The sequence below is a fragment of the Natator depressus genome, chromosome 16 (genome assembly GCF_965152275.1).
Source record: "Natator depressus isolate rNatDep1 chromosome 16, rNatDep2.hap1, whole genome shotgun sequence".
NCBI classification, from domain to species: Eukaryota; Metazoa; Chordata; order Testudines; family Cheloniidae; genus Natator; species Natator depressus.
This window is the reverse complement of record NC_134249.1, coordinates 17524204-17549665: the sequence shown is the minus strand read 5'-3', so window position 1 is coordinate 17549665 and position 25462 is coordinate 17524204. Positions and strand designations below refer to the sequence as shown.

The 25462-nt window shown below is 43.6% G+C and overlaps 1 protein-coding gene across 3 annotated transcripts in view; it reads right to left on the bottom strand.

Annotated features, from left to right (window-relative positions):
* STKLD1 (serine/threonine kinase like domain containing 1) overlaps positions 1-23867 on the bottom strand; it is a 32223-nt gene extending 8356 nt beyond the window's left edge. For 2 of the 3 annotated variants that reach the window (XM_074973920.1, XM_074973921.1), the window contains exons 1-16: positions 23699-23867; positions 22450-22548; positions 22033-22077; positions 20179-20253; positions 19440-19544; positions 18892-18962; positions 17954-18069; positions 17171-17289; positions 16894-17054; positions 16086-16216; positions 14837-14917; positions 12383-12499; positions 10362-10502; positions 8948-9076; positions 1433-1561; positions 316-444 (exon numbers count right to left, since the gene is read on the bottom strand). In XM_074973920.1, the coding sequence (XP_074830021.1) occupies positions 316-444; positions 1433-1561; positions 8948-9076; positions 10362-10502; positions 12383-12499; positions 14837-14917; positions 16086-16216; positions 16894-17054; positions 17171-17289; positions 17954-18069; positions 18892-18962; positions 19440-19544; positions 20179-20253; positions 22033-22077; positions 22450-22548; positions 23699-23713 (1663 nt within the window). In that variant the 5' untranslated portion in view covers positions 23714-23867. The remainder of the gene's footprint in view (positions 1-315; positions 445-1432; positions 1562-8947; positions 9077-10361; positions 10503-12382; positions 12500-14836; positions 14918-16085; positions 16217-16893; positions 17055-17170; positions 17290-17953; positions 18070-18891; positions 18963-19439; positions 19545-20178; positions 20254-22032; positions 22078-22449; positions 22549-23698) is intronic. The other variant, XM_074973922.1, reaches the window with a different exon arrangement.
* Between the last annotated feature and the right edge of the window lie 1595 nt (positions 23868-25462).

The following is a 25462-nucleotide window of genomic DNA, read 5'->3' as shown; positions in this document are numbered from 1 at the left end:
CACACTAGAACAACCTCAGCACAAGGAAGTATTTTAAACACTGAGAGAGCTTACAACAGGGTCCCCCTCCCTCTGCTGATCCACCAGTTCCCTCTGACATTCATGCTTCTGTTCTTGGGCAGGAGGGGTTAATCCAGTTTTCTTGTGTGAATGTTTTTCTCCGACAGGTTGAATGTTTTTCTCCGACAAAAGGAGAGGACTGATACAGGAGGGCAGATGCCCCTCTCAACACCACTGGGAACCTTTGGTCTTTACAGTGCTGTTTGCCTCTGATGCCCACTTGCCATTGTTAAAAACACCTTTCTGGACTGTTACCAGATATCCTTAGGAGGCTTGCCAATGCCAAGCAGGTATTCTTCACCAGCACTGGTCTTTCTGGGTTCATCCTGAGAGCATCCAACAGAAGCAGAGTTGTTGGTTCATACTGGTTTTCAGTTAAGCAGCCTGCAAAAATAACCAGTGAAATATCCATCAGTGCTTTCAGCTTCTGCCTCAAGCTTCTACAAGGATTCCTTTACCATGCACCAAAACTAAAACGTAAGCCCTGTTAGGCCTATTTTACTATAATACAGACTAATAGAATATCTGAGCATTGTGAGTTGGTCCAGGGGCTCAGAGACAGTTATGAGCCATCTGCTAGGTGAAGCTCCAGGTTCAATTCCTGGTTACAGCCTTTTACACCCCAGATCAGCAGAGGGTAGGAATGCTGCAAAAACAACATCCTCTACTAGTAGGGGTTGGGGAGGAAAGAATGCAGTGGCTAGAAGGATGGTGGCCATAATAAGGGAATTGAATGGTAGAGGTGAAAAAGGAGAAAGGGTAGCATGAAAATGCTGCAAGGATGTTTTCATCTATAAAGTGATTCCGAAGGAGCACTAGTACCGGACTCATACTGCAAAGATGTTCCTTTTAATGTACAGGTATAGTGATATATAGATAATGCTTCTATTTTTAACTTGTGTTCTTCCCAGGGCACTGACAACATTCATGTTAAACACCTTTCTTTGTAATACTCTCCACAGCACTAATACTGTACTGGGTGGTTTTACGTTGGAAAGAGAGTAACAAACCTGAGATTCTTTAGTTGTGAGAGAAGACAACTAAGAGGTGACAGTCTATTCTACAGAGGTTCTTAAACCGTGCTCATCACTGTAGTATCTGATAGCAGTATTTACTTAACCTAGCTAAGAGTTATTACAAAATTAAACTTCGTCTGAGGTTGTCAGAAAGAGATGAACTAGGGGGTGCTGGTTCAGTTAGGAGGGTAACTATGTTGCCAGCTAAAGTACAGCAGGTTGTATGGCGCCACGGTAACTTATAGAGGATTCACTTCTTCAACATTCATTTTAATTACTACTTAAATAACTGCTGTGTGTGATTTGGTCAGACTAACCCCTGCTGTGCATAAGGCATAGCAAGTATGAAAACTCACCCTGAAGTATCAGAACCCAGAGGGCAGAGCAAGCCGACTCAACCACCTCTCCATTCTCACGGTGTTCTTGGAGGACTCCAGTGATAATCTGGACAGCATTTTTTAGCGATGCTTGTCCCATGTTACTTTCTGAATTAGGAAGAAAAGCCAAATGCCAATATATCAAGCAGAGTTTGTTAACTCAAACATTAACACAGTGAGCAGATTAAACTGCAGGCAAACATCATCTTACTGCACAAAGGTATCACAGAAGTTATGTTTTCTGTATAAAAACACACTATTGATTACTTATTTATTTGATCATGCTCTAGATTCCTTCCATCAGCTCTTCTTTACATTAGTAAAATAATCTTGTGTGAAAGAAGAATGAATTATATTGAAATTATAATTCATTAAAGAAATGCTACTTGAAGGGTTTGTTGAAATATAGTTGTCAGGAAGAGAAACATTAAGGAGTGTGAGACAATGGATCCTCAAACTAATTAACTTAGAGCTCCTACTGAGCTAGGAGATTGATAAACGTTAGTATGCAAATAAGACATGTATGTATATTAGTCAGTTTCTGCTTTCTTTTGTCTCTTATGTTAAATTGGCTTTGGCTTAGCTGTATAAATAAGTTATCTTGAGCCTCAGAGAGGGGCTCACATCTGGGTGCATTAGCAAAGCTCTTTGCTGATAAACAGAGTGGTCTGACAAATTATGAGAGTCCTGAATCTGACTTTGACAATTTGGAGGTTCCACCGAGTTGGCAACCGTCTTCTCTGGGGCTGTGTGACTCCTGACTGTTCTTAGGACAGCCGTGGCAAGCTGGCACCTGGGCATTTGGCCCGAGTGGTCCTCCACCAGAACGGAAGGGTGCATGACCACAGTGAAGTCTACGCCATCGAACCTGTTGGTTCCCACTCTGTTCTGGTAGGGATCCCGGGATCTGACATCAGGAATCTGGTCAGGTAATTATTTCTGTGTTTTGTCCGGACTGAGGACTGTCTTGTCTCTGTGTCCATCTGTCCTCCCTGTGGTGTGTTTGAGTCTGGGCGCCGTCTCCGTCCGGGGATCGGCTGACCAAAGGGTTCCTGTCCCCACGGTCTGAGTGAGTGAAATCTGCACAATCGCAGCCGCACCGCGCCTTGGGTAAAACCCTTGGTGTGAAAGCAAGGGCGGTTGAGGCAGTAGCCTGTGGGCTCCTTTTGTGTGTTGCACCGGGCATGGCTCTGACAAACCCGACTTTCCTTCTTGTGTGACTGGCATGTAAAGTCCTCCTGTATGGGTAACCAGACGTCTAAGTTGGGACAGTTCCCTAAAGGAACGCTGGCTCAGTTTATGTATTTTAGGAAGAGTCCGGACTCCCGTAAATTTCTGGAAAAATGGTCTAGGCTAAGGGGGTTAGGTAGAGTGGCTACTACCACCACTGTGCTTCTGTCCCCAGAAGCCTTTACAGCTATTCTGAGGGAAAATGGGCCCTTTTCCCACAGAAATGGTCTATAAGGGACTGCTGCAGGCAGCAGGCAGAGAGAGAATCTGATCAAAATTATTTGACTACTGGGTAATGTAATCAAAATCACTAAAGGATGTAAGGGGTTTCTATTGGAACTTAACTTGGCTGCTCCTGGTTGTGTCTAGTTGTACAAGATGGAAGTGTAATCGGGGTACAGTTGTGTAAAAGAGTAATCACAGTGCAAGGGATGTTAGGCAAAAGAGAATTTTCTGTGTGTATATAGTGCTAAAATCTGAAGCTGTGTCTCAGCTATTACCTGAGAATAAACTTAAAGCTTGGTACAGCAGAGAAACTATTGCAAACATGGTCTGTTGCACAAGAGGGGAAACTGAGGTACACCACCTCATTAATTTCATAAATGACCAGTGAGTGGGGTAATTCACTAGCCTGACTATAGAACAAAATAAGTACAGCCTGGAGGTAATTCTTCTGTTTTTCCTGCAATTAGCAAGGAAATTTGTAAAAGAAAGTGGTATTATTATTAAGCAATAATCTGTGCCCACCAGGGGGGTGGAAATTGTTTCTTTTGTTTTTAGACTCTACAAGCAAGCTGGCACCAGTGGAAGAATAACTCAGAATACCATGGATCTATGTTTTGTGTTGTTTGTCTGTGGTGTTTGTCTTGTTGCTAGCATTGTTGTGTTTTAATGAACAGAAAACCTCATGACATAGGTGGGGGGTGGCTTCAAAAGGCTGACCTTGGGGGGGGGCGGGGGGGAAAGATGTGTATGGGAATGCAAAAGGCTAACTCAGGAGAATCCCAAAATTCAGTGGCCACCGTTAGGATCTTGGGACAAAGACCGAGTAGACGTCTTAAAAGACAAACTCGGCCAACCTAAAACTAAGTTGGCAAAAGGAGAGGTTGATTGTTTCATGCAGTGGTGGGACGAGGCAAATGATATGTGGACAGAATCAAAACTTGCCTCTCTCAAAGATTCTGGCTTCTATCCCACCAGATGCAACTCATTTTACTGTTGTTGATTTGTGCTCTGCTTTCTTTTCTGTCCCGGTTCACCCTGACTCCCAGTTCCTGTTTGCCTTTTCTTACAAGGGGCAACAGTACACATGGACCACACTGCCCCAGGGGTATACTGAAAGCCCGTCATATTTTTCCCAAGCATTAGCTCGAGACCTTGCTGACCTTGTTTTCCTGTCCAGGTCCACACTAGACCAATATGTAGATGATCTACTCCTCTGTTCCCCTTCATTGTCTGCCTCTGAAACTGACTCTTTAGTGCTCCTTACTGCCCTAGCAAATAAGGGTCACAAAGCTTCTCGCTCTAAACTACAACTCTGTCAAGTTTCTGTCACATACCTTGGGTTTCTCCTCTCCCAGGATTCCCGTGCACTTTCTCTCACCCGCGTCCAAGCTATCCTTAGCTTTCCCCGACCTCGCTCCCCACGCCAGGCCCGGAAGTTTTTCGGCATGGCTGGATTTTGCAGACAATGGATTCCCCAATATGCCTCCCTTGCAAACTCTCTCCAGGAACTCACTCGATTCTCTGTGCCTGACCCCATGCCGTGGCCCCCTGAGGCCAATTCTGCCTTTGTTTCCCTCAAACAGGGTTTGGCTTCTGCCCCTGCCTTAGGGCTGCCTGACTATTCTAAGCCTTTTACCCTTTTCTGCCACGAACAATCTGGGTGTGCGCTTGGAGTTCTCACTCAGATGCACGGAGAAAAGAACCACCCAGTGGCTTATTTCTCTGCCACTTTAGACCCTGTTGCCCAAGGCTTACCCCCCTGCCTGCGTGCTGTGGCTGCTGCAGCGCGCCTAGTCGAAATGTCTGATTCCCTTGTTCTCCGCTCTCCTCTTACACTCCTGGTCCCTCACTGACCTCACCCTGCTCCAAGACTCTGCCCCAGAAACCGAGAGAGAATCCTGGGTTGCCCAAGGTTGCTCTCTACATCCCGATTCCTTTTGGCGCTCGCCTACTGGCGCCTTTGTAGCCCCCTTTTCACTCTACCCATCTCTGGCCGCCCTGCTACGCGGTGTTTCGCATGTCGGAAAGGAAGGGATGGTCTCTGCTGTAACAAAGACAGGATGGTGGGCCCCCCCATTTTAGCTCTTTTGCAGCCCGCCACTGTGCAGCCTGTACCATTTGCCAAAGCCATAATATTGGTAAACCTGTAAAAGTGGCCCAGGGGTTCCGGGGCCTGCCTCAAGCACCGTTCTTGCACAAATGCCTAAGTGTCAACAATATGAATTTATATTGGTTATGGTATGTTTATTCTCCGGTTGGATTGAAGCCTTTCCTTGTCGCAAGGCTGACTCACTGTCTGTTGCCAAATGTTTGTTAAATCATATTATGCCTGCCAAGGGAATTCCTGCTACTCTGTCCAGTGATCGGGGTACACATTTTACTGGACAACTTGTTCAACACCTGGACTGTATATTGCATATCAAACACCTGTTGCGCTGTCCCTACCACCCACAGAGTGCAGGTGCAGTTGAAAGACGAAATGGTGTCCTCAAGAATAAGCTTGCTAAAATTTGTGACTCTACAGGATTAAGCTGGCCAGTAGCCTTACCATTAGCCCTTATGGACATGAGATCCACTCCATCCCAAAGGCATAAATTAAGTCCCTTTGAAATTGTTATGGGACGCCCTATGCAAGCTATGACTACCATTACTCCCGTTCCAGATTTGAACTTGACTCACAGAGCGCTCCTTCAGTATTGCAAGGGACTAATGCAAGCTGTAAGTCACTTCCATTCACAGGTTCGAGTCGCCTGGCCCACGGAACCCACCTCCGACGCTTGCCACAACCTTGAGTCAGGTGATTGGGTCTACGTACGGCGCCATCATCGAAAGCACGCCTTGAAGCCCCGGTGGAAGTGTCCTCATCAGGTACTGCTTACTACACAGACGGCTGTTAAACTATCTGGCACCGCAGCGTGGATACATGCTTCACAGTGTAAGAAGGCACCATCCCCAGAGAACCAGTCTTCACCTCAGGACAACGCAGAGTCAATTTTGACTCCAGAAGAAGACGTAGAGGAACAGTCTGCAATACCTTACAATCTACGCTCTCGTAAGGGTTGCCAGAAGCAGACGACGAACACACAAAAAAAGGCAGTAGTGAGCCTAGCGCCTACTGCCTGGTGGGCGTAAAACCGTGACTGCGGTTCCCTCAGTTGAGGTTGTCAGAACCAGAAGAGCCTTGCCTCCAACACGCGCCTCTGCCTGTTCCTCGGCTGCTGGTATCTTACGGTCTGGGGAGACCACGATGACAATTCTTTTATCCAGCAGCAGGTGTGGATAGCTCAGACCCTTAATATTTCTAATTGCTGGGTCTGCAGCCACATCCCAACCCACTCTCAAACTGGTGTTCCTATCCTGGCTATCCCACTCAAGTCCCCAGACCTCACTGGAGGGCCTCGTCCGTTTAACAAAATATGGAACAGCAATGACACTTGGGAAGCGGTGGGAATAAATGCATCTAAATGGATAAGTGTGGTGGAGGGAAAAGGTCATTGGTGTTGGGTGTGTAATAGGACGGAGCTGGATCTGGGGAAAAGCCGTTGCCTTCAGCATATTGTGGCCAATGGTGTATGGGATTATTCAAACAAAACTAAAAAGTGGCGGGCCGGGTATGGAGATATGAATTTTTTCTCAACCTGGGATCAAACAGAGAAATCAATCTCATGTTCCCCCTAGAGTAACCTTAGTGAAAACAATACAAACTTTCAATGTCATGCAAATAACACCACTCCTCGTAAGGAGAATTACCCTGTACCCTTTGAGGGATACTACTCCTCCTTTGCAAACACCTATATGACAAATGGGTGCAACCGACCCTTCCCGGCCTTAATAGGCCATCACTGGGTGTGTGGGACCAGAGCTTATACCGCACTACCAGCTAATTGGTCAGGAATCTGTTATCCCGCCCAACTCTTCCCACAATTCCGAGCGCTAGGAACCTTCCCTTGAGAACGCCTCCGCAATTTCAGGCGAAAAAGAAGGGACTTAACAGATGCCCAATGGTATGTAAATAACATAAGCCCCTTAACCTGGGAAGCGGCCATTGGCGGTTCCTTAATGCCATTAGTGGGAGTAATACACCATGCAAAAAGGCTCCTAAGGTTACAAGCAGTAGTTGAAATAATGGCAAATGAAACCGGAGAAAGTTTAAGAGCCCTGGCCAAAGAAACAGGGGCAATCCGACTGATGGCCCTCCAAAACCGTCAGGCATTGGACATAGTGCTGGCAGCAAAAGGAGGGACTTGTGCTCTCATTGGAAAAGACTGCTGTGTGTATATACCAGACAACACCAATGAGGTAATAGATCGTGCTAGCCACTTAGAACAAATCGCATAGCTTCCCCACGAAGAGCCAAGTTCTTTATGGAAGTAGCTAAGTAACCTTTTCAATTTCTCTGGCATAGGAAACTGGTTGTTTCAGGGAGCCCTAACTCTCCTGTTTGGAATCCTAATAATTTTTGTATGTTTTCAGTTACTTTCCTGTTGTATCCAAAATTGTGTCAGGCATGCTACACAGATAGCTGCCCCAAACCAGAGTGTTAATTTGATGATTTTAAATATCACTGATGAACAAAGAGATAAAGAACGACTGATATGTGGAACCCAGTCATTGTTGGTCATTGCGTAGCTTGACCAAAAGGAGGGATTGTGAAAGTAGAATGAATTATATTGAAATTATAATTCATTAAAGAAATGCTACTTGAAGGGTTTGTTGAAATATAGTTGTCAGAAAGAGAAACCTTAAGGAGTGTGAGACAATGGATCCTCAAACTAATTAACTTAGAGCTCCTACTGAGCTAGGAGATTGGTAGACGTTAGTATGCAAATAAGATATGCATGTATATTAGTCAGTTTCTGCTTTCTTTTGTCTCTTATTTTAAATTGGCTTTGGCTTAGCTGTATAAATAAGTTATCTTGAGCCTCAGAGAGGGGCTCACATCTGGGTGCATTAGCAAAGCGCTTTGCTAATAAACAGAGTGGTCTGACAAATTATGTGAGTCCTGAATCTGACTTTGACACTTGCATTATTCCAGCTGTTTTCATCTGCAAAAACTTTACAAGCTTAATCTAACATGCAGACTATATACAGGAATTGCTTCACCCAAACCTAAAATGCAGCCATCTGTGGGTAGAACATGGCACTCAGGAATGATACCCAACAGATCACACAGAGAAAAATATCAAGTTGAACCTGCAGTGGGAAATTATACGTGCAGAATACAATTGCGCACATTTGTTTTGTTTTTTTGACCTTGACAATGAGAACAACACATCCCTGGTCTTTCAAGAAGCGTCATGGAATCTAATCACCACCCGTGGTCAGGGCCTCAGATTTAGGTCTAGTGCAAAAGGGGATCTTCCAGCAGCAGCGTAATGCAATGCTCTGGCATCAATTCAGCACTGACTCAGAAGGAATGCCACCTGCTGGTGTTCCTTGGGGGTTTCTATTCAAGAGTGAGCCTGATCCTGTTTCTGACGGGACTGTAGGATAGAAATGCAAGGCTGGAGGTTTTTTACACAAATCTCTTCCTGAGGCAGCTAGGGTGTGTTGTGGGGTTATTAAAAAAGCTACTTATTTCAAAGACAATTCCCCCTCTCTACCAATGTATCATCTAATTCACCTCCACTTGCTAGGCTTGTTTCTTAAATCAATCCAATATGCTGATTATACTCCATTTCCTCTTCTTATCACAACACGCCACATTATGTGATGGAACCCGTAGCCACATAACCCACTTTTCATTTCTGAATGTTTATAAACAGTATGCACCTCAGCCTTCCACAGAAACATTTATAAATTGGGTCCTTACCACCACTAGGGATATTGAGATGTTTGCACTGATCTTCAGTCTGTGTTGCCCCATAGCTCATTCAACGATGGATCTTCTAATGCTATTCAAGCAAAGCTCTCACCCACATTCTTTTCTCTAACACCCCACTGTACCCAAAGTTGGGAGAAGTCAGTAAAAAGATTCATCCCCAAGCTACAAGAATCTCTGAACCCAGCTAAGCACAGTATCTGCTGTGTTCTACTTACCATTCACAGCCAAGCTCCAAAGAATACCAGAGCAAGAGAGGCAGATCTGTCTGTTCTGAGGAAAATTGCTTATAATTGACAGAACATCTGTGATGACCCCAGCTTTCCTCAGGGCTTCTGCAGCCTTTTCTAATAAGCACAGAAAAGGACATATTATAATTATATTGCCACTGCCACCACTAACAACAAATTTAAATCAGAAGGTGTCATGAAACAAGGGAGTAATATAATATGATAAAGGGCAATATGAAAATGAGCAAAAGAAATGTACTGGATTCTTAATGAGAACCACATGCACACAGACTATACTTGTGGTGACTGGCCTTTCCAGAACCTTTTCAATTTGGGCTTCTCGTCCCATTATAGTTTTGAGCTTCATGGAAGAAAAAAAAAAAAGAGTTATTGAGAGGGCACCAATCACTGCCATTCAAGTCAGTCTAGCAATCCAACCAGCCTAGTCAACTCCAGACTTAAGAATTCATTTTGAACCATAACTTAGGTAATTTAGGTCAAAGGTGCCAAGAATCTTAGATAGCTGCCTTTTTATATTTTTTATAAGTTGAAATAAAATACTTAAAATATTTTTGAGACAAGTGAGGTGAGGTAATATCTTTTATTGGACCAACTTCTGTTGGTGAGAGAGACAAGCTTTTGAACCACACATTACTCTTCTTTGGGTCTCTCAGGCCTCTTCTCTGACCTGAAGAAGAGCTCCACATGGCTCGAAGCTTGTCTCTCTCACCAACAGAAGTTGGTCAAATAAATATTATCTCACCCACCTTGTCTCTCTAATTTCCTCGGACCGACACAGCTACAACTACACTGCAGACAATAATGTAAAATATTTTTGGTCAGTTTCAAATCTTTTTTGGACATGTTCCTTTTGCATTGATGAATCCTTCCCCTAACCCTTCACAAAAATCAACCGAATACCATCATAATTAAGGCTATGATTGAGTCATGGGTATTTTTAGTAAAAGTCTCGGACAGGTCACAGGCAATAACCAAAAAGTCACGGCCAGTGACCTGACTGTGACTTTTACTAAAAATACCCCTAACTTAATCTTAGGTGCTGGTGGGGCAGCAATGGAACCCAGGTTTCATGCCCTAGCTTTCCCCAGTGTTACTATCTGTGTAAAGTAATAAGAATCACTTGTTAGCCAACCAAGACTGAGCACACCACCGCTTTAATACATCCAGTCTCAAACCACTTAGTCCGACTATAATGTACCTTATGCTCCCAGCTGACTTGCAAATAGAACTGGCTGACTAATGCTTCCGAGATGGAAAAATAACCTATGTACAGCAACATAGCTAGGCTAAGTCACGGAGTTCTCCATTATGTATCTAATCCAACAGATAAAGATGGATAAACAACAAGAACATGTCCGTATGAAAGGATCAGAGGACCCACCACTGGCTGAAATCATCATTAGTAAAGTGCAGATCATTGAGAGCAGTTCTTCATTTTCAGAATATGTCCTCATTGTCTTTAACAGAGAATTGATTCCTTCCTCACCAACTAGCATCTCCACATCCAGATTCTGTTGTAGGGCTGTCAAAAGCAAAACATGGAACAGCATGAGGAGGCTTCAGCAGCTTTCATTAAAGTCTGATTTTTCTGCTCTCAGCATAGGTATACCATGAAGCAAGCATCACTTGTTGACTTAGCATAGACTATACTGTTATTTTTCCCCCTCTCTTCCTGAAATCAAGCTGCTCTTTTTGTCTCATTTTCTGCAATTTTCATGTTCCTATGGGGAATTATTTCACAAAAATGAGGACAGGTAAAAGAAGAACGAAAAGGAGATACAGTCTAGTTAATTACATTATTTTTGCACAGAACATTTGTTTTTATTCAGAGGTAACTTTAAACCTATGGGTTGCTCCTGGAGTTAATCATACTGCATCTTATACAGAAATTTTGTTAGATACCAGGGCTATATTGTCAAAAATATGCCCCTAAATCATATGCAGAAAGCACAATTGGAAACTGATCATTAACAGATTGCAAACTGTGAACATGAGCAATTACTCATTTTGCCCATTCAGTAGCATGTTTTGCAAGCATATTCTGAGAATTTAACCATAGCACTGAACCACATCACTTGTTTATAAACTTTAGTAAAAATCTGCATGCAGGACTTGGGAAAAATTTTTCACAAAAGCTTTCGTTCTTTAAAAGTCAACATTTATTAAAATAAATAAAAAGTAATTTGCTTCATCAATAAGGCCTCCTCAAATGTTAACAAGTTAAAGGGGTGCTGCTTTTTTAATTATATACAGAATTGGGGGGGGCTTTAACTTTTGTGGTCTCAACACAAGCTTTATAAATATGTTACAATGTCATGTGCTGCATTAAGAATCTCTATTATTTGCAGTCTTTACACTGCAGCAAATGCTGGTATTTACATTTTTCCAAATGGTGGTTTCAGTTTACCAAGCAGGTGCCAGGGGAATATTTTCTGCATTTGGACTAGTTCATTTAAAATTGAGACCAACTGGGAGATGAAAAAGCAAGAAATCTCATTTCCTCTTCCAACAGGTGGGAGAGGATGAGATCTACTAATTCTAAAAACTTGAAGGACGTAGGGCCAGATTTTCAAAGGCCTTTAGGCACACAGAAGTGCAGATAGGCACCTTGTGGGTTTTCCAAAAGTGCCTGAACAGGTTAGGTGCCTAATTCACAGGGATTTCAAAATCTAGCCCGTGGTGATCAAAAACACTCCATCAATTCACTAGCTACAGCTAATACTTCCTCTGTTTAATAAATCAGTTAGTTTTAAATGCAAAACATGTTTTGAGAAACTTTCTTTTTTTTCTTACATATGCAGCACCGTTAACGTAGTTTTATTTAACTAATAAAAAAACAAATTTAAAATGCTATTTTTGTTCATTTTAACTGCATTCTAATTTCCATCCAAATGCAGCTTGACACATATAATGAGTAAACAAAAATAATCTAGTAAATGGGAAATGTATCATTCATTATTTTCTATCATAAAAAAATAAAAAGTAAGAATCTGAATAAACGTCTGTTTAAATAAATATGTATAGATATAGGGTATCCTCCTGGTGAGCAAACGGAAATACCAAATTTAATAGAAAGGCTGTATTTAGTTGCAAATAAAGAAGTTTTAATGATACCAGCTAATGAGAATCATCCTTCCTTTAGGAAAACTACTAAAAATACAAATGCAAAACAAGATTAAATCAAGGTTTCTTGCTTGCTGATTTACATCACTCTGACTTAAATCAAACCACCCACGCTAGAGAATCTGGACTCCCATTAAAGGTGGCTAAATTCCCATGTAACTATAAATTTACCCCTTAATATCTTAGTATGAATATTAATTGTCACCAAATCTATTTCAAATCTCGTTTACTACATGTAACAAGTTACTCAGTGTTTAGTACGGAACCTCATTACTGTACCTTGGCCAATAATGTCAAGCAGTAATCTGCAGCCATCTAACTGTATCTCTAGAGAATCTATATGAGTCCTCATTGCACAAGTGACAGGATCCAGAAGTTCTAGCAAATACATAAAAGCTATGAAGAAAAGAATTGTTAAAGTCAACATTTAATAACACTATGAACAACATAGCTGGTTTATATGCTTCCCACCTTCAATACAACATGGAGTTCCTAGCTTTAGGACAGGTTGCATGACATGGTAAGGCAGAGATGGTTAAACAATGTTCTTGATCTGAAAGAAAAGCTGTGCATATCAAGATGGAGCATTACACACTGATACCAGTAGTCTCGTGGGCACCTTCTCTGCATTAAAAACAAAAGCAGCCACAATCTTCCATTTTGTTCAAGTTAGTTGTAGCCATCTTCTTCCTAGGAAGTAGTATTGCAGTTCTTGGTTGGCTACATTCTAAGTCTGTGGTTCTCAACCAGGAATACACAAACCCCTGGGGGCACGCAGAGGTCTTCCAAGGGGTACATCAGTTCATCAAGATATTTGCCTAGTTTTACAATCAGCTACATAAAAAGCCCTAGCGAAGTCAGTACAAACTAAAATTCCATACAGAGAATTATATACTACTCTATATCCTATACACTGAAATGTAAGTAAAATATTTTTATTCCAATTGATTTTATAATTATATTGTAAAAATGAGAAAGTAAGCACTGTTTCAGAAATAGTGTGTTGTGACACTTTTGTATTTTTATGCCTGATTGTGTGAGCAAGTAGTTTTTAAATGAGGTGAAACTTGGGGGTACACAAGACAAATCAGATTCCTGAAAGGGATACAGTAGTCTGGAAAGGTTGAGAGCCACTGTTCTAAGTGATATGGGCTAGAATTCTGGTGTGGCAGTGCTGAGATAGTATGCTTTTCAGACTCTGGGGGGAGATTACTTCACTAGGTTTCTCAGTCCTAGCAAGTCTTTGAGCAGCATTAGCTATTCCAAAGGGGAGCAACAAACCCACAAAACACGATGGTAAAAGGGAAAATTGTCCAAGGGAACTTAGATGTCCTCTTGGAACCCATTCTAAGCATTCTCAGAGACAGAGCCATCCCTTGGGTACAGCGAATCGGGGCGACCGCCCCAGGCCCTGCGCTGTGGGGGGCCCTGCTCTTCATGAGGAGGTGGGCAGGGGAGTGAGGCAGGCGGGCGAGCGGGGTGAGGAGGCGAACAGGGAGGCGAGCAGCAAGCAGGCCGGCAGGCGAGCAAGGAGGAGCCCCCCTATGAGAACCTCCCCCTTCCCCCAGTGCCTGCTGCCCGCTGGTGAGCCCTGCCGATCAGCGCCTCCCCCTCCCTCTTTGCGCCTACCACCTGCCGCGGATCAGATGTTTTGCGGTGTCAGGAGGCGCACAGGGGGAAGGGAGAGGAGCAAGGGCGCAGCGCGCTCAGAGGAGGGGAAGGAACTCGGCAGGGGAGAGGCAGGGCAGGAAGAGGCGGGGCCTTGGGGGAAGGGGTGGAGTGGGGGCATGGCCTGGGCGGAGCTGTGGGGGAGCACCCCTCCGGCAGACTAGAAACTCAGCGCCTATGTCCTGGACCCTGCACCCCCCTAGGGACAGCCCTGCTCAGAGATGTAATTATCTATTGTAACAAATTCTGCTTATATCACTGCTAGCAAGGTTCTATTCATGCCTATTCAAACTGTTATTTATCATTGAGTCACATTATTTCAATGGGAAAAGTCACTTTTCAGTTGAAATGCTTCACAGATATTGGCAGATGACAGGAAAACACCATGTTCTTTCCCCTTATTGCTTACATTCTTAGAGCATTAAATCATTATATATTAATATCTACCCAGATCTTAAACATCTCTATTTTTTAATATTAAAGGTCAATGCCAGTATTAAAAGTGATAATAGTTTGAAATAAGAGTACTATTAATGGAATTTGTTTAACAGAGTGAATTTAGAGTTCACAAAAGCATTAGTCTAATAGCACCGCAGAGAGAGCTAGGCATAATGAAGGGAGAAGCTATGTAACCTTCCAACACACAGCTCTGCCAAAGCACTAAAATGCCAACCTGCACCACTCCCTGTTATTACAGTCCTGGGACCCCACAGGTGTCTCACAACACACACACGCGCCCTGACGTACAGCATCTTTGGTACACAGCTCTGCCAGTGCACTCCAATCCTGTCCAACTATTTCAATCCAACTATTTCAATCCAAGCTTTTCCCAAACAGAGAGAGATCCCTAATTGTGCCAGTTTGTGGGTTTTTTCCACATGTGCACTAGTGGAAAATAAGTTGGGAGCAATCAACCTCATTTTCACTTGTAGCCAATGGCAGAATTTGAACCCAGTTTTCCAACAGGCTAATGTACTATTATGCAATATGTTTTCCCACTATTTTCAGAGTAAAAGCAATGAGCAAGAACATAGTAAAACAAAATGCTGAAATACTGATCCATACCATTTTCATCTAGTAAGCTGGCAAGGCGCTTTATGGCTTTTGCTTGAGCCTGCTCTATGTCCCAGTAAGTCTCCATAAATTCTGCATAAAACAAGACATCAGAAGTTTCTGCTAAGTCATTTTACACAAATATTTACAGGATACATTCATAATGTTATTGTTTTCCTATTCTGTGCCTAGCCTGTGAATTCACATAATTGAAAGAAATTCAGCTTGAGACTCAGTTAAAAAAGGAAATGAAAGAAAGTGTAAAACATTTTCAAATTGCAAATCTCACTCAAAATAGTAGGTGTGTTGATATATGAACAAAAAATAGTCAGATTTTTTCCCCACCTATGCACATGGCATTTCCTGTTTGGGGGAATTGTAGACTGAACTAAAAAGGCTTTAGTGGTTTTACACACACTTTTTATCTTGTGCAGAGCAGATTTTTCACAACTAAAGCTAATTCCATCCCCACCCCTAACCCAAGCTAAGGGCCAGATCCCCAGATAACGTCAATTTGTAGAGGCCATTTTTAAAGCCAATGGAGCTATGCTGATTCCACCAACTGTGGATCTGATCTGATATATACGTAACATTTTCTTCAGTCAGTCTTCTCTGTGATGCTGAAAATCTCAGGAGGGAAAAAACTACGGCTCTAGCAGGTTTATGGAGCTGCTAAGCTTTAGAAACTAGAAATATTTATTATTGAATATGGCAACCCTCTACAAGTTACATTTTGTTTGGATTTTTTAAGAAGAAAATGTACAGAAGATCTATCTTGCTGGATATATTTAGGAGCCACCACACACCTTATCACGTTGCTGTCTCATAAAATTCTTTGAGAATTTGTAGCTTAAGTATAATTTATATTCTTTAAAAACACTCCAATATGAAATCATGTTAATAATAAAATGTAAAGATATATAAGTAAACAAAATGCTTTAAAGGAGCAGCTTTTTCTCTTTAGCCAATAATGTATTCTAACGGAATATCTTAATAGGTTTAACTGCCGTAAACTAGAATGCAATCACTCTCTCACCCTATTCAGACAGAACATTAGATAAGAGCTACTACTCTTATGAAGTTATAAGACTGGTGACACAGAGATTCTTGTCCAAAACAGTGACGCATTTCATTTCAGGTACAATGGGTAGCCATCCACTCATTCATTTCTGCAGTATAATACATCCTAAATGGAACACACATAGCATTTCAATAGGAAACAAATGTCAGTATCTCAAAGGCAACTTATTTTCCTGATTACCTAAAACACTTCCAATTCCCCCTTCAAGGAGCACATCTACAATTGCTGAAGGCAAGGTTTTTTCCTGTTTTGATAAAGAGGAACCAGCAAGAGCCAAACATTCCATAACATGTGGAATATCAACCAGCTCCCTAGAAAAGGAGAGAGAAAGAAAGTCAACAAAGTTTTCCTGTTGATTTTGGTGTGTTTTGTTGGAAGTGGAAGTGTTAATTAGTGGGTAAAATAGGGTTCTGGTTGTCAGGACTCCTAAATTCTGATCTTGACTCTTTCACTGATTTTGTGACTGTGGGCAAGTCAGTTAACCCTTGTGCCTCATTTTACCAACCTGGAAAGTGGACATAACACTAACCAATCTCATGATGTGCTCTGAGGCTTAATTAATTAATATTTGTAAAGAGCTTTGAGATTCTCATATAAAAATAAAACCTTAGTCAATGCGGACATTTTCTGAGAATGCAAACTGTATACAGACTACAGCCCAGCATCCAAAAGATTGTCTATAACTTTTTATAACATTGTTTTATAACATAATTCCCCAACGAAACCAACTATCCTCTCTGATCACAGAATCTCTGGTCAGTGCACACTGGAACACTCATTTCAAAGATGGGGAAACCAAAGCACTGATAGGTGAAGTGACTTTTTTACAGCAAGGTAGCACAGCGAGCCAGTTGCAGAGAAAAGGATAGAACCTAGGAGCCCTGGCTCAGTCCCCTAATCTAAACACTGAAGAACACTCCCTCTTACAGCAGATGGGGGGGAAAAAGCAAAAAACAGAACAGAGCAGGGGAAAATGTCCAGAACTCACTTTGCTGAGGGTCTCATACTGGGCTGAATCTGTAACATCATAAGTAAAATTGGAGACAAAGGCTGAGTATCTTTATTCCCTTTCTGCATTAACGTCAGAACTCTCTCAAGACTGTTGGTGTCCTTTCTAATATCCCGCAGTAATGAATTTGTCTCTTTCACCTGTAAACAGCAGAATATTGGTAAAATCTGTATGTATTCACTTTGTGGATCTCTTGGGGTTTTTTGACACATTATATTCCCAGTGAAATGTTTGTGGTACTCTCAATAGTACATACATTCAGAAAGAAGCAGGTCATCATGTCTAGTAGAATACATCCTAAAGACCAGATGTCAGACTTCTCACTAAAGGAAAAGCAGAGTGCTTCAGGGGACATGCAGGATTTAGAGTCAGGATCTGTTGAAATAAATGTCAGATCAGTAATGGTTTTGACACTGTGTAATGTTTTGCTTTGCTTGCATGGGTGTGACCTGCAGATAGCAGTTTCACATCAAAGTGCAATTCAGTCAGAAAGATTCTACAGTGAGTCAGATTTTTACTGGTGATATTCCATAGAAGATTCTAAGAAGAACCGCACTACAATTAATGACAATTCTCCAAGATCTAACTTCCTATATATTATTGCAAATAGTCTTACAAATCCAGTTTAGCTTAGAGTCATTTCATGACTCCCAAAATATTAAAAGATCTATTTTTCCAACTGTGCAGTGGTTTGTGTGATGTGGGCATCTGTCCACTTGGAACTGGACAGACAACCTCCAAACTGATTTTAAATGTACCACAAAACTGCCATCAGATGGTAACGATTATTTTTTATCACTGCTGAGCAAGATTCAGACCAATTATGTACAGTAACTGTGAAAGTTTTCATATCACAATCAATCTATTTAATTCTTGATCTTTTACAATGATCTTGCTTGCTGCTTAGAAGAAATAAAATGTAATAGGCCAAAAAAAAGGTGTTTTTCTTCTTTATTTTGTAATAGAATTAAACTGTTAAAAAACACAGTTGAATCTCTTTAAAAAAAAGAATACTAAAATATTAAAATTAAATAGCTACCTTCTTCCACTCTTATCTTCCATTTCATTTCATCAGTCATAAGAGTTTCTACACTGAAATCGCAAAGCATGAAGGATACTTCATCAGTTAAAAGGATGTTAGACGGTTTGAGGTTTCTGCAATACAGAGAAATGGTTTTTATCAACATGTTAAATCAGAGCGTAATGATGTATAGCTACAGGCTCCTTATCTCTGCGACCTTTTACACAAAGAAGATGGGCTTTGTTTTTAAGTTTCAAATGATAATGAAATAAAATACAATTTATTTTCCTTTTTTACTGTGAATAAGGCAAAAAGCTTTAAAAATTGACACTGGAAGCCTCAACTTTATCTGAATATTGAGCATGAACTAGTCTTTTTTCCTCTCTTATTCCTGTTAAGTTTGTTCATTCTCTTAGGCACAGCTCATTTGCCAAGTTTTATGCAGGATTATAGACTGTAATATGAATGTGAATGAAGAGTCAATATTCCAGTATTTCATTAACTATAGGATCGTGAACACTTTGCAAACATTCAAGAGTTAAGTTATACTCATTTTGTGGATGGATAAATCCGGGGAGAACATATGAGTTAAATGACTTGCCTAAAGTCACACAACAATCAGATGCAGAAATATAATCCAGGAGTATAACTTCCACTCCCCTGCTTTAATCAATAAATTCACACTCAGACTACTGTCTCTGAAGTCAAACACCACTGAGGGGGAAAAATGGTGGAGGAAGGAGAAGAGCACTGATTAACACTCATACAGTAGATCTACTAATCATCTCTCTCTGCTGTAAACTCATTTTGACACTCCATCTTATATCTGAAACTCCTCACCCTGCCATCAAAATGTACAATGTCTTGCTTCTCAAGTGAATAGTTGCGCTGAAGTAATAATTCAGCTGCAAACCGGCAAAGGTCGAGCAGTCAAAGAGGCTGGAATTTCTATTTACCTGTGAAAAACATTTTGTTTGTGTATATAAAACAAAGCATCCACCATCTGCCCCAGGAACTTCTGAATTACCTATGGACAAAAATATACATGAAAATGTAGTACACGAAGAATAACTACATGGTGAAATAAGCCATGTCTAAGAACATGAAGGCTGCTTAGTTTGATACAGGCTCCAGTCCAAGTGGGAATACTATACTCCTTTCACTTTCTGCAGATCAATTAACCTGCACATCACCCCTGTGAATTAGGCATTATTATTAGCTCCATTTTTCAGAAGAGTAAACTAAGGCACAGAAAGGCTAAGTTGCCCGGGAGTACAAAATTATATAAGTGCTAAGTATTATTATTGTGATTGTACAATGACTCAGTGGCAGAGCTAGGAAGAGAATTCAGAAGTTTTAAGTCCTGGTCTCCTGCTTTAAGCAATAAATACTATACTTTGATGTCTCTGGGGAGCAGCTGGGAAAGGACAGAAGGTGGTGAAAAAAGTTAAGGCAGTGAGTTTCCTTTGCATTTCAATAAGATGCCTTTTCTGTAATTTTTTACCATATCTTCTACTTTCTCTCGCTTCTTCCGTTTTGCCTTGATCAGAGATGAAAGGTCTCCTTGGCTTGAGTGCTGCATCACCAGACAAAGAAATAGAGATGAAATCTGCAACAGAGATTAGGTCAACATTATTCAGTCACTTATAGATAATGACATATGCAGCAACAAAGATACAAATTAGCAGCTGGGCCATTGGGCCTTGCACATAGATTTGGTGCACACCATGGAAGTATGAGATGGGATTATTTGTCTCCCACAAAAGAGTCAATATTTACTTTTGTCTACTTCAACATAAAACATCTGCTTCTAACAGGAACAAGTACCTTTGAAAACATATGAGCAGTTCCACACAAACGTGAATGCTACTGAATTCAATGGGATTTAGGCCCAAGTAGAGTGCAAGATCGTGTCCACAAAGAAATAGCTCTGGCCTCCTGGCTTCTTTATGGGCCAGTTTTTAAGGTGCTTTATTCAGACATGCAAGGAACTGCAGCAGCTTAAAAACTGTATATCTGTTGGGTATGGAAGCAAAGGGGAAGACACTGCATACAGATCCTGGGCTGCAACACAGCCACGTTGTGCTGCCCCAGTGGTAGTGTAACTCAGAGCTGCCTTCACAGAAGGTGGCTCAGTCACAGGCCCAGAAACCTTAAGTGTCCCCTTACCTAGCTACAGAAACTTTGACATGCCAGTTTGTGCACTCCTCTCTTAACAGACATTTAGAGCATTTCATTCTCACCTTATTATCCCAGGTGATAAACAATTCTTTGTAAATGCAGATGTTTGAATGCTGAAGTTTCAGCAGATCCATTGCCTGTTGGAAAGACAGCAAATGAAACCCAAAGAGTTTACTAGGAGTGAGCTACAACAATCCACATGCTTCTTTCTCCTGGATTAAGAAAATGTCTTCAAAACACAGAACACAAAGGGCAGATATCTGACTGTCATGCATGCCATGTCCCTGTTAAAAACTAGCCAGGTCCAGTTTTTTTTCAGTTCTATTTCACATTTACAATCAAAGGAGTGCCAAGAGAAGTGAATTATAGTACTTAAGTGAAGCTCTACTCTAAATATAACTCTGTACAAATAGCATAGTGGGGTTCGACATTTGTCATCTCGCAAAGGATCAGTTCACAAGTAAAAAGATTGTTTCCTAACAGCCAGCCTTGCAAACTCATCCTGGAATTTGAAAGTCAAGGTGAGTTATTTCTCGTACACCCATCATCTGCAGTAACCCTGAGTCAACTGTGAATTGCAGGTGTAACTAAAATGCACAAAGTGTCCTCCTCTCTAAACCTAGCCACGAGGTAAAGTCTCAAGGTAAAGATCCTAAAATTGGAACTTACTTAAAAATTCTGTTGTTGATGTATGAGCTGGAACAGAATTCAGCTCACTCTCCCAAAGCTGTGCTCATGGCACTACAGAGCTAACTGGAGTAAAAAGGAGTAAAAACAAAGGGCCAAATTCCCAGCTAGCATAACTTCTTTTACTTTAATAGAACTACACCAACAGACAATTTGGCTCAAACTTTGGTCAGTAAAGTCAGCAGATCTAATTCTGAATACACACAGGGGACCGATATAGAATAGGCAATTTGAATTACTTTCTGACCACAACTACATAGTAATTGGTTTTAAACGTTCCCACTCATTGCGAACAGCAGGTGCTAGGTGCAATGAACACCAGCAGTGACACTAGACACATTCTGTTGTGAATATTTGTGTTCTGGTGGAACAATAATTATGATATTAGCAATATTGCTGACTTATTATTATGTCTTATTTATTAAATACTGAAGGAAGTATGCACAACACAGGTTACCATAGAAGGAAAAGGCCAGTGAAGACATTCCCATCAAGAAATTTCTAGATCCATGGGCACAAAAATCAACACAACATTAAAATAACATGTACTATGTAGAAATTGAGTCATTAATATAAACAGGACTATCAACAGACCACTCTCCATCCTTCCGGCTAATGACCAAACAAACAGATGGGCTTTGCACTGTGCCCTAAAGGTAAACAAATACAGGCTCTGAAGTGAGGGCCATCCATTGAGAACAGCTGGCCACTTGAACCCAAACATTTAAGTCCACCTCCTCTGTATGTATATATATATAGATCTTCTTACTATATGTTCCATTCTGTGCATCCGATGAAGTGGGCTGTAGCCCACGAAAGCTTATGCTCTAATAAATTTGTTAGTCTCTAAGGTGCCACAAGTCCTCCTGTTCTTTGTTCAAGCCTAAGGATTGTTAATAAGAATTCATAGGCTGAACTGAGTTGCTGGAGTCTTAGGGTATGTCTACACTACAATAAAATACCCACGCCTGGCCCATGTCAGCTACTCAGGCTCCTGGGGCTTGGGCTGCTGGACTATAAAGCAGTTGTGTAGATTCAGGCTCAGGCTGGAGCCCAGGCTTTGGGACCCCATGAGGAGGGAGGACAAGGCAGTTTATGGGTAAGTCAAGACCCAAATCAGGTATGGCTGTTTATAGTTTCAAATTATTGCTGATAAAGGATTTTTTACTGTTTAAGAGAAGACCCTGCTCTTTCTGAACGAGACTAGTAAAAAAAGACTGCGTCGCTACCTCCTTCAGGGCATTATTTGCTTGTTGTTCATCCATACATTCAACCTGTACCAAACAAACAAAAGACAAAGATAACAATATAATAAAAGACTTGGATGAGAATATAATACAGAGGTGGCCAAGCTTTATGACACCGAGCATCACGCAAGTAGCCCCACCAGGAAAATGAGATTTGCACCCAATTTGTAACTATCATCAGTAACTATACACTGCAACCCTAATATCTACTGCTGGGTGCTTGGATCTGCTGGGTGCTTGAACTGCAGTTCAAGACAGTGTCACCATTCAAAGTATAAGCCAAATCAGACCCAGTGTCTGTGACGGTTGGTGTGCTGGGCTACGTTGCTCTCAGGCGAATGGGCCTAGGGAGATGCACTAGAGAGCTGCATCTCGCTGTCATGGCAAACAAGTTCTCACCTGCTTCAGCACATATTTCCTCCCAGCACCTTCTTTCACCGTTTTTAACTCCACCACCAGCATTGTGCCCAGAGCCCCGGGCTCCAGCTGCTCCAGCACCTACGTGGGGGGAACAGGCACTGATAAACAGGGGGGAACCTGGGCACAAAAACACCTCAGAGCTGCCTCACTGTGCAGCCCCCAGCTCCCCTGGGCAACAGGCACCCTCCAGGTCCCGCTCCTCCGAGGGCAACGGGCACCCCCCAGCTCTCCCTGCTCCATGGGCAACGGGCACCCCCCCAGCGCCCTCTGCTCCATGGGCAATGGGCACCCCCAGCTCTCCCTGCTCCATGGGCAACGGGCACCCCCCCGGCGCCCTCTGCCCCATGGGCAACGGGCACCCCAGCTCTCCCTGCTCCATGAGCAACGGGCACCCCCCGGCTCTCCCTGCTCCATGGGCAACGGGCACCCCCCCGGCGCCCTCTGCCCCATGGGCAACGGGCACCCTACATCTCTCCCTGCTCCATGGGCAACAGGCATCCCCCGGCTCTCCCTGCTCCATGGGCAACGGGCACCCCCCCAGCGCCCTCTGCCCCATGGGCAACGGGCACCCTACATCTCTCCCTGCTCCATGAGCAACGGGCACCCCCCGGCTCTCCCTGCTCCATGGGCAACGGGCACCCCCCCGGCGCCCTCTGCCCCATGGGCAACGGGCACCCTACATCTCTCCCTGCTCCATGGGCAACAGGCATCCCCCGGCTCTCCCTGCCCCATGGGCAACGGGCACCCCCCCAGCGCCCTCTGCCCCATGGGCAACAGGCACCCTACATCTCTCCCTGCTCCATGGGCAACAGGCACCCCCCCGGCGCCCTCTGCCCCATGGGCAACAGGCACCCCCAGCTCTCCCTGCTCCATGAGCAACGGGCACCCCCCAGCGCCCTCTGCCCCATGGGCAACGGGCACCCCCCGGCTCTCCCTGCTCCATGGGCAACGGGCACCCCCCGGCTCTCCCTGCTCCATGGGCAACGGGCACCCCACATCGCTCCCTGCCCCATGGGCAACAGGCACCCCCCGGCTCTCCCTGCCCCATGGGCAACGGGCACCCCCCGGCTCCCCTCCCCTAGGGGCAACGGGACCCCCACATCTCTCCCTGCCCCATGGGCAACAGGCACGCCCCAGCACCCCTCCCCTGGGGGCAACGGGACCCCTCCCCTCCGGCCCGAGACCGGCCCCCAGCGCCCCCAGGGGCGGGGCAGCCGCCGGCCCTCACCGTGTAGCTCTCCATGGCGGGGGCGCGGCCGAGATCGCTGCCGCCCGGTCCCGCTGCCCCGGGAGACGGGGACCAGAAACGGCTCCCACCTGGGCGGGTGCAGCGGAGCCTCCCCCTCCGCCAGCCGGCACGCGGCCTCCAGCCGGGGCCCCGGGCCCTGCTCCTCGATCCCCCTTTTCCTGGCCCCCCCCCACCTCTCTGCCCCTTCCCCCCTGCCCCGCCTCTCACCGCCCGCCCCTGGGCCCCCCGCACCCCTCTGCCCCTTCCCCCCCGCCCCGCCTCTCACCGCCCGCCCCTGGGCCCCCCCCCACCTCTCTGCCCCTTCCCCCCCGCCCCCCCTCTCACCACCCGCCCCTAGGCCCCCCCGCACCCCTCTGCCCCTTCTCCCCCCGCCCTGCCTCTCACTGCCCGGACCCGACCCTGGGCCCCCCACACTCCTTCACCCCTTGCCCCACACCCCGCCCCCTCTCCTGTTCCCCTTGCATTGGCTAAGCAGCTACAATAGCATTACTAACACACTTAAGATTTGTTTAAGATGTATAATTTTTAATTTAAAAAAATTCAAGGGGAACGAAACGTAGCAGCCCAGTGCCCAGTCATCGCTCCCGAGCAGCCCAGCTACAGCCAAAAAGCAACTCAATGATGCCATGTTCATGTCAAAGCTCCAGACTAGAAGTAGGCCCCAATCCTGCCAGTATTGCTCCTAGTCACGCTTCATATCAGTAAAGTTATTCATGTGCATAAGTGTTTGAAGGATTGGGCCCTTCATTCATGCTTGCCTGGGGTGCTTTGTGGTTGAAGATTTCTGGAGTCATGTACTTTGCTTTCCTCTTAATCAGGGATGCTGGAACAATTGTATGGGGGGGGGGGTGCGGAGAGCCACTGAACCAAACTGTAAACCCTGGATATGATGGAAACCACTTTAAGCCAGGAGGTGGGGCAGCACCCCCAGCACCTGTAGGTCCAGCACCTATGCTTTAAATTACTCCCACTGAATAGCTATGGGATTGCTCAGTCAAGCATTCCTTGGGCAGCCAAAAATTCCATTTAATCCTCTTCAAAATGTATAAATTGTGTAAAGCTGCCTATTTTAAGAAATGCATCATGATGCAATGGATACCTTATCAATTGGGACTATGATTCCAGCTATCATTAAAAGTGTTAACGCATGCAAAATAGATCCAGGGACAAGAAAGAAGAATTTTTATGCCACCGAGGCCCTGATGCTACACACGCTTTTGCACATGCTTCATTTTATGTGTGCTGCGAGTAGTCCAAGTTACTGCAATTGGACTACTCACAATATGTATAGTCAAGCATGTGCATAAGCCTTTGCAGGATCAAGGTCCTTTTACTGGTCTCCTTCATACATTGCAACAGACTGAGATTCTACTGAAGGGAGAATTTTCATTTGAACAGAATAAGCTCTTGCAAAGAATATCAAAGGACTATAACTTTTCAAGGAGCAGGGTGCTCTGTCTGCTTATTCGCACTGCTCCCTTCACATCAGTTTGAACTCGATTAAAGCGTGCACTTGTGCCACAGTCACTCCATAACCAAAACAGATTATGACAATTTACTTTAGAGCACTCTTACTTTATTACACGTTCAGAGCATTATACGAGTTTCTGTGCTTGTGCTTATTTCTTGTGTGTACTTGACTCATCCTGTTTGCTCTGGAGAATTTTTTCCTCTCCAAATCTTTGTTTTGTACTTTGTATTCAATATGTGGTATTAAAAAAAACAAAACCCCAACTATTAATG